The sequence below is a fragment of the Rhinatrema bivittatum genome, chromosome 5 (assembly GCF_901001135.1).
Source record: "Rhinatrema bivittatum chromosome 5, aRhiBiv1.1, whole genome shotgun sequence".
Lineage (NCBI taxonomy): Eukaryota > Metazoa > Chordata > Amphibia > Gymnophiona > Rhinatrematidae > Rhinatrema > Rhinatrema bivittatum.
The window spans coordinates 264182544-264196950 of record NC_042619.1 but is presented as its reverse complement, the minus strand read 5'-3'; the positions used below and the strand labels follow the sequence as shown (position 1 = coordinate 264196950).

The window sequence follows — 14407 nt, the reverse complement described above, 5'->3', positions numbered from 1 at the left end:
GGAATTCAGAGAACGTCTTGCGCATAGCTGCCTCTTATAATCAGGACCCCCGGTCCATTGTTATTTGAGCCCACCTCTGATAAAAGCAAGATAGATGTTCGCCTGTCTCCAGAACCGCAAGGCGGGTCCCCACACCTTCAATGAAAAGAGATATGTTCTGGTCACGGAGCCCGCGTCCTTATTTGGCTTCTTAGGCCGAAAGGACTGAAATCATCTGAAGGAACACGACATCTGATTCGTCGGACACTGTAAGGGCGAAAATAATGGGAATCCCTGGAGTGGCTTCTCACCCCAAAAGAACACAACACCGCTTTTTTTTCCTTCAGCAATCGCAGAAGCTTGGATTCAACCCATCTATTCTCCATATTCTCCAACTCACTCCCAAACAAGAGAGAACTCTTAAAGGATAACCTTGTCAAATTTGACTTAGAAATTGTGTCTACTGACCAGTTCCACAAGCACAATAGGCACCCTGCCACTATCACGGAAGCTATACCTCTAGCAGCCATACACACCAAGTCACAGCCCGCATCCGCTTAACAAAAGGCTCCTGGTTCCATGTGTGGCCTGCTATCAGCTCCCACTCCTTGAGTCTCCCGAGAGAGACGCAAAACTTCTCGGGTCACAAAGCAGCAGCAAAAATCTATTTGAAAATTCATTGCCCTCGCTTCAAACGCCTGCTTGAGGATATCCTCAATCCTCCTAGTCTAGGCATCCTTCAGAGCTGCTCCCCCTTCAATCAGGATGGTGGTTCACGTGGTAACAACGCACACCAAGGCATCAACCTTCGGAAATCACAACTGCTCCCTTGCCTTTGGATGTAAGGGGTTGTAATGGAATTATTTTTGACTGCTTTGGCTGAGGATGTATTTAGAGGTTAGGCTGTTGGATTTATAATTCTTACCTAGGTACAACTAGTTTGAAGGCTACAGGCCAACCAATGAGTGAACTCATATTTACTGTTTTACACTGCAAAATGCTTACAAGCAGGCAAGAATCTGTTATTGTAGTTATTCTAGTAGTTCTATGGTGAGAAAGTAAGCAATTAACTGATACTAAAGTCTGAGAGAGTGAAGGCCACACAGCTGCACCTGAAGTTGGTAAGAACATAGAGGGAGGGTAACATTACTGCGCTCTCAAGAAATTAATATACAAGTAGAAATAACAGCTAGAGAGAGAGGGAACATGCACACTTCCGAAAGTTATAGCACAAGCTGATCCTTTGGAAACATGTAAGCTTTTTAAATATATTGTTTTACTTCTTCTGTATGATCTTATTTGTTCTTTCCTCCTATTGCTCAAATACACTTACTTTCCTAAGTACCTGGAAAGCAAAATTGCTTACCTTGTAATAGGTATTATCCCAGGACAGCAGGATGTAGTCCTCACATATGGGTGACGTCATTGACGGAGCCCTATTATGGAAAACTTTCTGTCAAAGTTTCTAGAAACTTTTGACTGGCACACTGAGCATGCCCAGCATGCCATGGATCCCTCGAGCCACAGGGGGCTTCCTTCAGTCTCGTATGTAGCAATAAGCATTAGCCAAAATAAAATAATAAAACATATCGGACCTAACTCCGCGGGGTGGCAGGTGAGTTTCGTGGGGACTACATCCTGCTGTCCTGGGATAACACCTATTACAAGGTAAGCAATTTTGCTTTATCCCAGAACAAGCAGGATGCTAGTCCTCACATATGGGTGATTAGCAAGCTACAGGCAGAGTCATTTTGTAGTGGACCAACAGCAACAACTTGTGCAACGGGCACAACAACTGAAGCGCTGTTGGAAAAAATTGAGGCAGCCTAAAATCACAGCAGGTTGAATGTAGAAGGATTTGGGATTATGCTGGAAATAAGTTCTTTAAGACAGATTGTAGTTCTATGGTGAGAAAGTAAGCAATTAACTGATACTAAAGTCTGAGAGAGTGAAGGCCACACAGCTGCACCTGAAGTTGGTAAGAACATAGCGGGAGGTAACATTACTGCGCTCTCAAGAAATTAATATACAAGTAGAAATAACAGCTAGAGAGAGAGGGAACATGCACACTTCCGAAAGTTATAGCACAAGCTGATCCTTTGGAAACATGTAAGCTTTTTAAATATATTGTTTTACTTCTTCTGTATGATCTTATTTGTTCTTTCCTCCTATTGCTCAAATACACTTACTTTCCTAAGTACCTGGAAAGCAAAATTGCTTACCTTGTAATAGGTATTATCCCAGGACAGCAGGATGTAGTCCTCACATATGGGTGACGTCATTGACGGAGCCCTATTATGGAAAACTTTCTGTCAAAGTTTCTAGAAACTTTTGACTGGCACACTGAGCATGCCCAGCATGCCATGGATCCCTCGAGCCACAGGGGGCTTCCTTCAGTCTCGTATGTAGCAATAAGCATTAGCCAAAATAAAATAATAAAACATATCGGACCTAACTCCGCGGGGTGGCAGGTGAGTTTCGTGGGGACTACATCCTGCTGTCCTGGGATAACACCTATTACAAGGTAAGCAATTTTGCTTTATCCCAGAACAAGCAGGATGCTAGTCCTCACATATGGGTGATTAGCAAGCTACAGGCAGAGTCATTTTGTAGTGGACCAACAGCAACAACTTGTGCAACGGGCACAACAACTGAAGCGCTGTTGGAAAAAATTGAGGCAGCCTAAAATCACAGCAGGTTGAATGTAGAAGGATTTGGGATTATGCTGGAAATAAGTTCTTTAAGACAGATTGTCCGTAGGCTGAATCTTGTCGTCCTTCTTTGTCCAAACAGTAATGAGCTGCAAAGGTGTGAAGAGAACTCCATGTTGCAGCTTTACATATGTCAGCTATTGGCACTGAACGATAGTGTGCTACTGAGGTTGACTTTGCTCTTACTGAATGCGCCTTTACTCGCCCTTGGAGAGGAAGGATTGCTTTTTCATAGCAGAACTCTATACAATCTGCAAGCCAGTTGGAGAGAGTTTGTTTGTCCACTACTTTTCCTGGTTTGTTTGGATCAAAAGAAACAAAGAGTTGATTGGATTTCCTATGGACTGCAGTGCGGTCTAAGTAATATGCAAGTGCACGTTTACAGTCCAAGGGGTGCAAAAGACCTCTCCCCTTGGTGAGAGTGAGGTCTTGGGAAGAATGTGGGCAAGACTATGGACTGATTCAAATGGAATTCCATAACTACCTTGGGAAGGAATTTTGGGTGTGTATGACGTACCACTCGGTCATGTAGGAATTTTATATAGGGTGAGTATGTGACAAGTGCTTGTAACTCACTAACCCTTCTAGCAGATGTAATGGATATTAAGAAGATAGTCTTCCATGTGAGAAATTTAACATCGCAGGAATCCATGGGTTCAAAGGGAGAACGCATGAGTCTTGTTAGTACCACATTAAGGTCCCATTCTGTGACTGGTGGCCATATAGGTGGTTTTAGATATTTTAAACCTCTCATAAATCTAATAACAAGGAGTTGCACTGACATCGGTGCCTCCCCTATTGTATGATGGTAAGCTGATATAGCACTTAGGTGTACCCTTACTGATGAGGTCTGGAGACCAGAGTCTGAAAGGTGTCAGAGATAGTCCAACAAAGATGTTATGGGGCAGGAAAAAGGGTCAATACTTTTCTGCGCACACCACGTGGTGAATCTTTTCCACTTCGAACTACAGTTTTTTCATGTGGAAGGCTTACGTGAAGCTACAAGCACTTGAGAGACATTAGTTGAAAGACTGAGTGGTTGCAGGATCAAGCTTTCAACATCCAGGCAGAGACAGGGTTTGAAGGTTGGGATGGCACAACCCGCCCTGATCATGAGTTATAAGAGTGGGCGCTGTACCCAGGCGAATTGGGTTCCTGACTGAGAGATCGAGAAGCATGGGGAACCACATTTCTCGAGGCCAATACGGGGCTATGAGTATCATGGACTCCTTGTCCTGTTGTAGAGTCTTGGTTATTAGCGGTATCGGGAGATACGCGTATAGAAGACCTGAATTCCAGGGGCGAGCAAAGGTGTCCCTGGCTAACTGGTTTGTTTGTTTGTGCAGAGAGCAGAATCTGTCCACTTTGTGATTCAGCTGGGATGCAAAGAGGTCCATCATTGGTTGACCCCAATAGTGAAATATCCTGGTCGCTACTAAGGGATCCAGGGACCACTCGTGAGGCTGGAATTGACGACTGAGACGGTCTGCTAGTACGTTGTGAATTCCTGCCAGATAAGTGGCCCAAAGAAACATGGAATGTGTCAGGGCCCAGTCCCAAATCTGTGCGGCTTCTTGACAAAGAAGATACGAGCCCATAACTCCCTGTTTGTTCAGGTACAACATGGCATCTGTGTTGTCCGTTTGTATCAGAACAGTCTTGTGTGAAAGGCAGTCCCTTGAACGCATGTAGAGCATAACGTGTAGCTCGAAGTTCCAGGAAATTGATTCGAAATGTTGCTTCGAGTTTTGTCCAAGTACCCTGGGTTTGGAGATTGTCTATGTGAGCTCCCCAACCTAAGGTGGATGCATCTGTAGTTAAAGTTACTTGCGGAATTGGCTGTTGGAAGGGTAGGCCTTTGCGCAAGTTTTTCTTGTTCGCCCATCAGAGGAGAGATGAACATAGTTGGTGGGTTATTTGAATGGGGATGACAGCGATTGAATAGCTTGTGTCCACTGTGATCTTAATGTCCATTTGGGTTATTCTCATGGCTAATCTGGCCATAGGAGTGACATGAACTGTGGAGGCCATGTGGCCGAGCAGAGTTAGAAACGGATGTGCTGTCGCCTGTTTCTTTAAGCGCAGAGAGTTTGCTAATGAGGAGTGTCTCTCAGCCCGGTCTTACGGTAGGAAGGCTCTTGATATTATGGTGTTCAACTCTGCTCCAATGAATTGCAGTAGGCAAGATGGGATGAGGTGGGATTTTTGGTAGTTGATTAGAAATCCCAGCGAGTGGAGCAGATTGATTGTGAGCCTGAGAGAAGCGAGAGCTCCTTGCTGTGATTGGCTTCTGATGAGCCAGTCGTCTAGGTAAGGAAAAACATGTACACTTTCCTTGTGCAAATGAGCCGCTGCTACTGCTAGGCACTTTGTGAATACTCGGGATGCTGAGGCAAGTCCGAATGGCAGAACCCAGTATTGGAAATGCTCATGACCCACCAGGAAACGCAGAAACTTGTGATGAGGAGGGAATATTGGAATGTGAGCGTAAGCGCCTTGCAGATCCAGAGAACAGAGCCAGTCTCCTGTTTGAAGAAGAGGAAGCATGGTGCCTAAGGAGACCATTCTGAACTTCTCTTTCGGTAGAAATTTGTTGAGATTTCGGAGGTCTAGGATGGGATGTAGGCCTCCTGTTTTCTTTGGAATGAGGAAATAACAGGAGTAGAATCCTCTGCCCTGCTGAGGTTGGGGAACTGGTTCCACGGCCCTGTTTCTCAGAAGGGTGGATAATTCTGCTTGCAGAAGAGTGATATGATCCCTGTGTATCCAAAGAGACTTTGGTGGAGAGTCTTTTGGTCTGTGAGAAAATTCAGTTGGTAACTTAGTGTTATAATTGATAGTACCCATTGATCTGTTGTGATATTTGACCAATGGGTGTGAAAGAGAGAGACTCGACCTCCCACTGGTATGGTTAGTTTGGGGTTGATGGAGTGGCTGCTGTCCTCTGGTTGTTTCTCAAAAGCCTGACGCTGGGCCTCTTTGAGGGGGAGGTTGAGGCCTCGAAGCCCTCGGTTGTCTAGGCTGGGATCTTTGCAGCAGTCTGGATGCTCTACCACGGGGTGCTGGTGGATAGTACCTACGTGGTCTATAGTAGGGTTTTCTGGTATCTTTTCATGCCGGGCGGTGTGAGGCAGATGAAGTATCTTGTGGGATAGCAGATAACTGACGCAGAGTTTATTTATTAGTTATTTATTATTTTTATATACTGACATTTGATCTCAATCGGGATATCACATCGGTTTACAATCAGGTACTGTAGGTATTTCTCTATTCCCAGAGGGCTTACAATCTAAATTTTTGTACCTGAGGCAATTGAGGGTAAAATGACTTGCCCAAGGTCACAAGGAGCGACAGCAGGACTCAGAGTTTCAGAGTGTTCTTTAAGTTGGGCTACTGCGTCTTGAACTCTTGTTCCAAAAAGGTTATCGCCCACACAAGGTAAATCTACCAGCTTTTCTTGAACCTCAGGACTGAGATCTGAAGCCTTGAGCCAGGCCCAACGACGTGCACTGATACCAGTAGCCACTACTCGTGAAGAGGTTTCAAAACTGTCGTAGGCAGCACGGACCTCATGCTTGCCTGCTTCTAAACCTTTGTGGATAATGTTATTAGCTGAGTCCTGATATTGTTGAGGCAGGGTTTCAGCTAATTGCTGCATCTGTTTCCAGAGATTGCGCTGATATTGCGTCATATAAAGCTGATATGACGCTATTCTGGAATTAAGCATCAAGCCTTGGAAGACTTTCCTGCCCAGAGTGTCCAAGAACTTTTGTTCTTTTCCTGGTGGAGCTGATGAAATGAGGCCATACTCTGATGTTTTCTGAGCAGATTCTACCACCACCGATTGATGTGGAAGCTGGGCCCTCTGATAGCTGGGGATGTGCTGCACCAGATAGGTGGTATCCATCCTTCTATTGACTGGTGGAACTGAGCATGGGTGTTCCCATGTGCTGTAGGTCTACCAGGACGTCATGTACTGGAATAGCTAATACTTCCTTAGGAGGGTCTACAAACTGAAGGACCTCTAAGGTCTGTTGTCTAGTATCCTCTTCAGACACTAGTTTAAATGGAATAGTGTCAGCATTTCTTTTACAAAAGTGGTAAAAGACAGGTCCCTCTGGGGATTACTTTTTTCTGGCTTCAGGAGGGGACGGTTCAGACATGAAGTCCTCTGAAGATGTGTCGGTGTCTCTATCGTCTCAAGAGTCTGATGGAGTATGCTTTGGGAAGAAACATGAGAAGGTCTCAATGGCATCGATGGGTTTTGTGGTGAAAAGAATGGCATCAACGGAGAGGCCGGAATTCTTGGTCAGGAGAGTCCGGAGAGTCCCGGCTGAGGTTCAGACAGTAGAGAAGTACCGGATGCATCATCGTCACAACCTGGAATAGGAGTGACGGGCTGCACTGGAAGAGCTCAGATGAGGGCATCGAGCTTAGACATCAGTGGTTGGAATATTGACAAATCCGGTATCGGCATCGGCGAAGGCACCGGTATAGGTATCGGCTCCAGAGCTGTCGATGGATGAAGGTCTCTGAGAGCTTCTCTCACTGCCTGGCGGATAAATCCATCCAGTTCCTTCCTTATAGCTGGTGAAGTCAGAGCAGCTATAGGTGGTGGCAGAGAAGGAGTCAGCGGCTCTACCACAGGACCCTTTGGTGGCTTGATGCCCGGCACCTTTGGAGGTGGGGAACGCCTCGGAGTAGTAGGCCTCGATAGCTCTTGTAGACGAGGCCTTTTTGGTGATGACTCTCTTGGCAATAGCAAGGCCTCTGGAGTCGAAGTACGTCGATGTCGATGATGATGTTTTTGTTGATGTTCGGTGGCTTTTTCAAGCCCGGTTGTCGATTTTATTGATGCCGCAGACGGAGTCAGGGATAGTCGGTCTCCGGAGTCATCCGTGCGACGTTTGCGAATAACTAATCGTTTTGATGCTCCAGCCAGAGACGATTGGGTCGACGTCGACGGCATAAGTTGTATGTGGAAAAGATATTCCATTTTTTCCTGTCGGGCCTTTCGGCCCTTGGCGGTCATCTCTGCACATTTTCAGCAGGAAGAAATGTCATGCAATTGCCCTAGGCACAAAACACACTCAGCGTGCGGGTCAGTAATCGACATTCTGCGAGTGCAGTTCGGGCATTTTTTGAAGCCTGTGGCCATAATGAAAGCCGGACAGCCGTCGATGGACTTCTGACCAAAAAATTAAGTTACTCGAATCAAGCGGGAAAAAATTTGTACTCACCGGCAGGTGGTCGGAGGGAGACCCCTATGTAGGGGATGAAATTTGAGAAAGATTTTAACTCTTTATTCACAAGTTTGTGTGAAGAGATTCACACAGGGCTCCTTCTCCACAATGCTAATTGCAGCGCGGAAAAACGAAGACTGAAGGGAGACTCCTGTGGGTCGAGGGATCATGGCATGCTGGGCATGCTCAGTGGGCTCAGTGTGCTAGTCAAAAATTTCTAGAATCTTTGACAGAAAGTTTTCCGTGATAGGGCTCCGTCAGTGACGTCACCCATATGCAAGGACTAGCATCCTGCTTGTCCTGGGATAATCATGATGTACTGAATCAAAGTTTGTGTGTGGCTATTTGTATAGGGAAAAGCTCTTGGGTTCAAGCCCCCAGGTATAATCCAGTAATTGAGTGTGTGTGCATATTGGGTAAGCCCCCAAGGAAGCCCTGTGTGCATGCAGGCGATAAGCCCCTCAGGTAGCCCTCAGTGTAGACCTCAGTGAGATTAGCTCCTCAGATCAGAGCCCCTGGGCAGAATGCCAGTGTGTACAGTCTGAACCCAGAACAGAGGTACAGGCCTGCCAAGTAATGCCCCCCCCTTTAAATCTTGCTTCTGGAGCATTCCACTCAAGGAGGGGAAAGAAACAGAATGCCTTACACAAGGTAACCAAAATGGGATCTTTCTTTTGTGATCCTGAAGTGTCACCCCCATTTAATCTGAGTGCTTTCAGGGTCTGAGTCAATAGACCTGGCAACTTGTCTTTGTGAAAAAAGCGGAGTAGAGTCCTATGTGGTCTAAGTCAGGCGGAATGGAGAATACTGGCAGGCTAATGTTGGAGCAGGGTTATATGTCAGTGATGTCATCGAGTCAGTTTTCTTCATCTCCATCTGTTGGTAGGAGTATATAACCCAGCGGTGTGGATTGGCCTGCCTGAGTGCAGAGGAACACAAACTTCAGGGAACTATCTAAGCTGAAATACCAGGAATGTTATATAATCCACCAGTTCTCTCTGGTTGTTATATCCCAAAAACAAATGCATTTAACGCCCAGCACTAGGGGAAGGGAAAAAATATCATACTCATAAGACTGTGATTTTTTCTTTCTGCAGAATCGCCTCTTCAATTCATTTCTCTTGAAAAACACATAGGCAGCAAGAGCGAGAAGAGGAATGATAAGGAAGAAGAAGACCAAAAGTCCATCTCTCAGTGAGGTATCCTTGTCTAATAGAACAAAAACAACAGACATTAGTCAAAACTGGACAACCTGATGGCTCTGCAACAGTCTTTGCTTCTAGGGCCAGAGTACTTTAGATCAGTAAGACAGCTCACAGGGATATAACTGGAGAGTGGCAGTAAAGGCCTGGTGACAAAGGCATTTCCAAATGCAAAGTTCCTGACTTGTGGGATGGATTTTGTAGGTGCTCATTTGTTTTTATAAAACCCTGCCTTTGCAAGTTGTGTAAGTTCAGAATGTTTCTGTTATCTGAAATAGCTGACATTCTGCTGTCTTTCCCCTTGAGAATTCTTTCAGGGACAATCTGCCCTGTTATAAATAATTGTTTTGCATGTTTAGTCACATAAATATCAACCTACAATGAATTTTAAGTAACCTGAGGATTGTTAACTTGAACCGGACACATCTGTCAAGTAAACTATTAAACCACAAAATTAAAATTTGCATTAACAAAAATGTTTGCTGAATGTATGAGAGATAGAAAAGTAAAATAACTTTACCCTACCACCATCATGCCTGAATGGTACTTGCCATTGTATGTGGGTCCACTGTCAACGCTGCCTCCATACCCTTTGCTTCCACAGTTAGGAGGGGCCCAGCTACTGTCACAGTGGCAATTTTTGTTACTGTTGCAAACCTATAAGATCAGAAAATTATTAATAATTTATTTATGCATAGTATGGTGGCTCTCATACTGTGGGCCACAAGATGGCAAATTATGACATGAAAGGCTGTACATTATACTGCCAGATTTGTTCCCTTGCAATACTCAGGTGAGTAAGGAATTCTAAACTGCTTAACAGAAAGGCTGCTCCTGTGCTTATGGAGTAAATGAGAAATGTCAGCCTACTTTGAAAAAAAAATGAAATCCCTTCTTACCCTAGAACACTGTTCTGATTTCCACCAGTACTCTGCCTTGCATGTTTATATAAACACATATGTAATTACATTCTATCAAACAGAATTAAGTCTGTTCCAGATTGAAAACACAGAAATTTACTCTTATCTAATAATTTCCTTTACTTGAGTCCAGACAGACTAGTCCACAAGTGGGTTATGCTCATCAACTAGCAGAATCAGAGATCAACAGGTTTTCTGATGTCATCTGATATAGGCATCTGTGCTGACCTCAGCCTACCAGTATTATCTGTAAAGGAAAATTAGTTTCTTACCTGATAATTTTCGTTCCTGTAGTACCAAGGATCAGTCCAGGACACCTGGGTTGTGACTCCGCACCAGTAGATGGAGACAGATTAAAACTTGTGGGCGGAGCCATATATAAGCCCCTGTGCCAGTCACAGCCCCTCAGTCATACGTAATGTCAAAGTAGAAAAATCCAAAAGCCAACATAGCTAACCATAGAAACTTACTAAGTAAAATAACTCCAACACCCCTACAGGAAAACAGACTCTCCAACCGGGAGAGCGAACAAAAGAAGGGGTCAGCGTATTAAAAAACAACAATGAGCGGACTCTCCATTACTATAGCGCCACACTGCGGGCGGGATCCTGGACTGATCCTTGGTACTACAGGAACGAAAATTATCAGGTAAGAAACTAATTTTCCTTTCCCTGTACGTACCAGGATCAGTCCAGGACACCTGGGATGTACCAGAGCTAAGTTATCGAGGGTGGGAAGCAGAGAGTCCCGCTCGGAGTACCCTCTCTCCAAATCCCCCAGCATCAGTAGCTTGAACATCCAATCGGTAATGTTTAATGAAGGTATGCAACGATTTCCAGGTAGCCGCTCTGCAAATCTCTTGAGGCGAAACCTGAGAAGATTCCGCCCAGGACGCCGCATGAGATCTTGTCGAATGAGCTCGAAGACCCACTGGCGGTGTTTTACCGCGCAGAATGTACGCGGAACCAATGGCCTCCTTGAGCCAACGGGCGATCGTTGTGCGGGACGCCGCAGAACCTTTCTTCGGACCCGACGTCAACACAAACAGATGATCTGTTAAACGAAAAGAATTTGTGACCTCTAGATAGCGAAGAAGAGACCTTCGCACATCTAGTTTTCTCAAATCCCTCAACTTCGGGTTGGAAGAATCACCAACCGCGAAAGCGGGAAGTTCAATCGATTGATTCAAATGAAAAGCCGATACGACCTTAGGCAAGAAAGAGGGAACGGTCCGCAAGGAAACCCCTGAATCGGAAAAGCGCAAAAAGGGCTCTCTGCAGGATAGAGCTTGCAACTCAGAAATCCGGCGAGCCGAAGCAATGGCTACCAGGAATACAGTCTTTAACGTGAGATCTTTGATCGTAGAATGCTTCAGAGGCTCAAAAGGAGCTGAGCATAAGGACGAGAGCACCCAGTTGAGGTTCCAAGAAGGACAAGGGAGCCGCAAAGGAGGACGGAGGTGTTTCGCCCCCCGAAGGAAACGGGAGATATCCGGGTGGAGAGCCAGGGAGACTCCCCGAATCTTACCACGCAAACAACCAAGCGCCGCGACTTGGACCCGTAGGGAACTGCACGCTAAGCCTTTGGCCAGCCCAGCCTGGAGAAAAGCCAAAATATCGGGAATAGCAGCGGAAGTGGGACTAAGACCCCGCTCCACGCACCACTCCTCAAAGACTACCCAGACTCGAACATAAGCCAGAGACGTGGATTGTTTTCTGGATCTCAGCAACGTAGCAACTACCGCGACCGAGTACCCTTTTTGCTTCAACCGATACCTCTCAAAAGCCATGCCGCGAGACAGTAGTGATCCGCATCCTCCAAACAGACGGGACCCTGACGAAGGAGCCCCGGAAACCCCTGTAGACGAAGGGGTGCCGCCACCGACAACTGGACCAGGTCCGCAAACCACGGCGGCGCGGCCACTCCGGCGCCACCATGATCACGTTGGACGGGTGCAATTCTATGCGCCTCAGTATCTTGCCGATCATGGGCCATGGTGGGAACACATACAGTAGCACCTCCGCCGGCCAGGGAAGTGCTAACGCGTCGACCCCTTCTGCTCCTCTTTCTCGGCGTCGACTGAAAAATCTCGGAGCCTTTGCGTTGTTCCACGTGGCCATGAGATCCATGTGGGGCGTTCCCCAAGTCCTGCAAATGAGAAGAAACGCTTCTTCCGCTAGCTCCCACTCTCCGGGATCCAGGTGGTGTCGGCTGAGGAAGTCCGCCTGGACATTGTCGGCTCCTGCTATGTGAGACGCAGCGAGATCGCTGAGATGCCGCTCTGCCCAGGCCATCAAGGAACATGCTTCCTCCGCTACTTGAGGACTTTTCGTCCCTCCCTGGCGATTGATGTAAGCCACGGTGGTCGCGTTGTCCGACAATACTCGGATTGCCTTTCCTCGTACAAGGGGTAGAAAAGCTTGCAATGCCAGACGGACCGCCCTGAACTCTAGGCGGTTGATAGACCACCGGGTCTGATCTTCTGACCATAGACCCTGAACCGATTTCTCTTGGCAAACTGCACCCCAACCGGAAAGACTGGCATCCGTGGTCACCACTGTCCAGTTGGGAAGAAGAAGAGATACTCCACAGGAGAGATGTTTGGAATCCAGCCACCAGCCCAGGCTGGAGCGCACCTGATTCTCGAGAGGCAGTGGAAGATAATATTCCTCTGAGATCGGTTTCCAGCGGGATAACAATGAAGACTGCAGTGGCCGCAGGTGAGCGAACGCCCAAGGGACTAACGCCAGCGTTGAGGCCATAGATCCGAGAACTGTCAGGTAATCGCAGACTCGCGGACGGTGTTGAGACAAAAGTCGTCGTACCTGAGACTGTAGTTTGCATATCCGATCCTGAGAGAGAATCACTCTGCCCCGTTTTGTGTCGAAAACGGCTCCAAGGTACTCCAAGGACTGAGTGGGTTCCAGATGACTCTTGTTGTAGTTGACCACCCAGCCGAGGGACTGCAAGAATTGTAGCACCCTGGATACCGCTTGCCGACACAGGCTCTCTGACTTCGCCCGAATCAGCCAGTCGTCGAGGTAAGGGTGAACCAGTAGGCCTTCCCGACGTAAGTGCGCCGCCACTACCACCATCACTTTCGTGAATGTCCGAGGCGCTGTCGCCAGGCCGAACGGAAGAGCCCGGAACTGGAAGTGTCTGCCCAGAATGCAAAACCGCAGAAACCGCTGGAAGGCTGGCTGGATGCCCACATGAAGGTATGCTTCTGTGAGATCTAGTGACGCAAGGAATTCGCCTGGCCGCACTGACGCGATCACCGAACGAATGGTTTCCATCTTGAAGTGAGGGACCCGAAGACATCTGTTGACTCCTTTCAGATCCAGTATGGGTCGGAAAGTGCCGTCCTTCTTGGGAACTATGAAGTAAATGGAGTACCGGCCCTTGCCGTACTGATCGGCCGGAACTGGAGAGATGGCCCCCAAGCTTTCTAGTCTTCGGATGGTGTCTAGCACTGCCGCCTTCTTCTTGGGATCCTTGCAAGGCGAGACCAGGAACTTGTCCGCTGGGATGCGAGCAAAATCTAACTCGTAACCGTGTCTTATCACGTCGAGGACCCACTGATCCGACGTCATGCTGGCCCATACCTCGAGAAATAAGGATAGACGCGCCCCCACGTTTGGGACAGCGTGCTGAGGGCGCGACGAGGAATGGGCCGGCCGAACTTCATTGCGAAGGTTTGGAACCCGTACCCGACGGGGCTCCTCCTTGCCTGCCAAAGCGTTTGCCCCGAAAGGAGTGCTGCCAGTGAGTGTTTCGAGAAGAGGCCGGCCTGTACGAAGGTCCGGTGGATCTTTGCGGCCTGGACTTCCGGGGACCCCGGAAACGGGCTCTGCCAGAAAACGAAGAGCGCGACCGGGTCCTATCCTCTGGCAGCCTAAACGCTCGGTTCTCACCCAGGGAAACCATCAAGTCATCTAATTCCTTACCAAACAGCAATTTCCCTTTGAAGGGCAATGCCCCAAGGTGAGCCTTGGACAAACCATCCGCCGCCCAGTTGCGCAGCCAAAGGAGGCGGCGTGCCGACACCGCTGCCACCATGGATCTAGCTGAAGTGCGTAGAAGATCATGGAGCGCATCGGCCCCATATGCGATAGCTGCTTCCAACCTATCTGCTTGGGAAGCCTCCTCCGGAGAGAGATCTGCATTCGCCTGCAGTACCTGGGCCCAGCGCAGACTAGCTCGCATAGCGAAGTTCGTGCAAATGGCAGCTCGAACTCCCAAGGCGGAAACCTCAAAAATCTTTTTGAGCTGTACCTCCAACTTTCGGTCTTGAATATCCCGGAGGGCCGTCGCTCCCGTGACAGGGATGGTAGACCTCTTCGTGACAGCGG

The 14407-nt window shown here is 47.6% G+C and overlaps 1 protein-coding gene across 3 annotated transcripts in view; it reads right to left on the bottom strand.

Moving 5' to 3' along the window:
* ADAM9 (ADAM metallopeptidase domain 9) overlaps positions 1 to 14407 on the bottom strand; it is a 389106-nt gene that overhangs the window by 25391 nt on the left and 349308 nt on the right. For all 3 annotated transcript variants that reach the window (XM_029603956.1, XM_029603958.1, XM_029603957.1), the window contains 2 exons: positions 9687 to 9792; positions 9001 to 9142 (listed from right to left, as the gene is read on the bottom strand). In XM_029603956.1, the coding sequence (XP_029459816.1) occupies positions 9001 to 9142; positions 9687 to 9792 (248 nt within the window). The remainder of the gene's footprint in view (positions 1 to 9000; positions 9143 to 9686; positions 9793 to 14407) is intronic.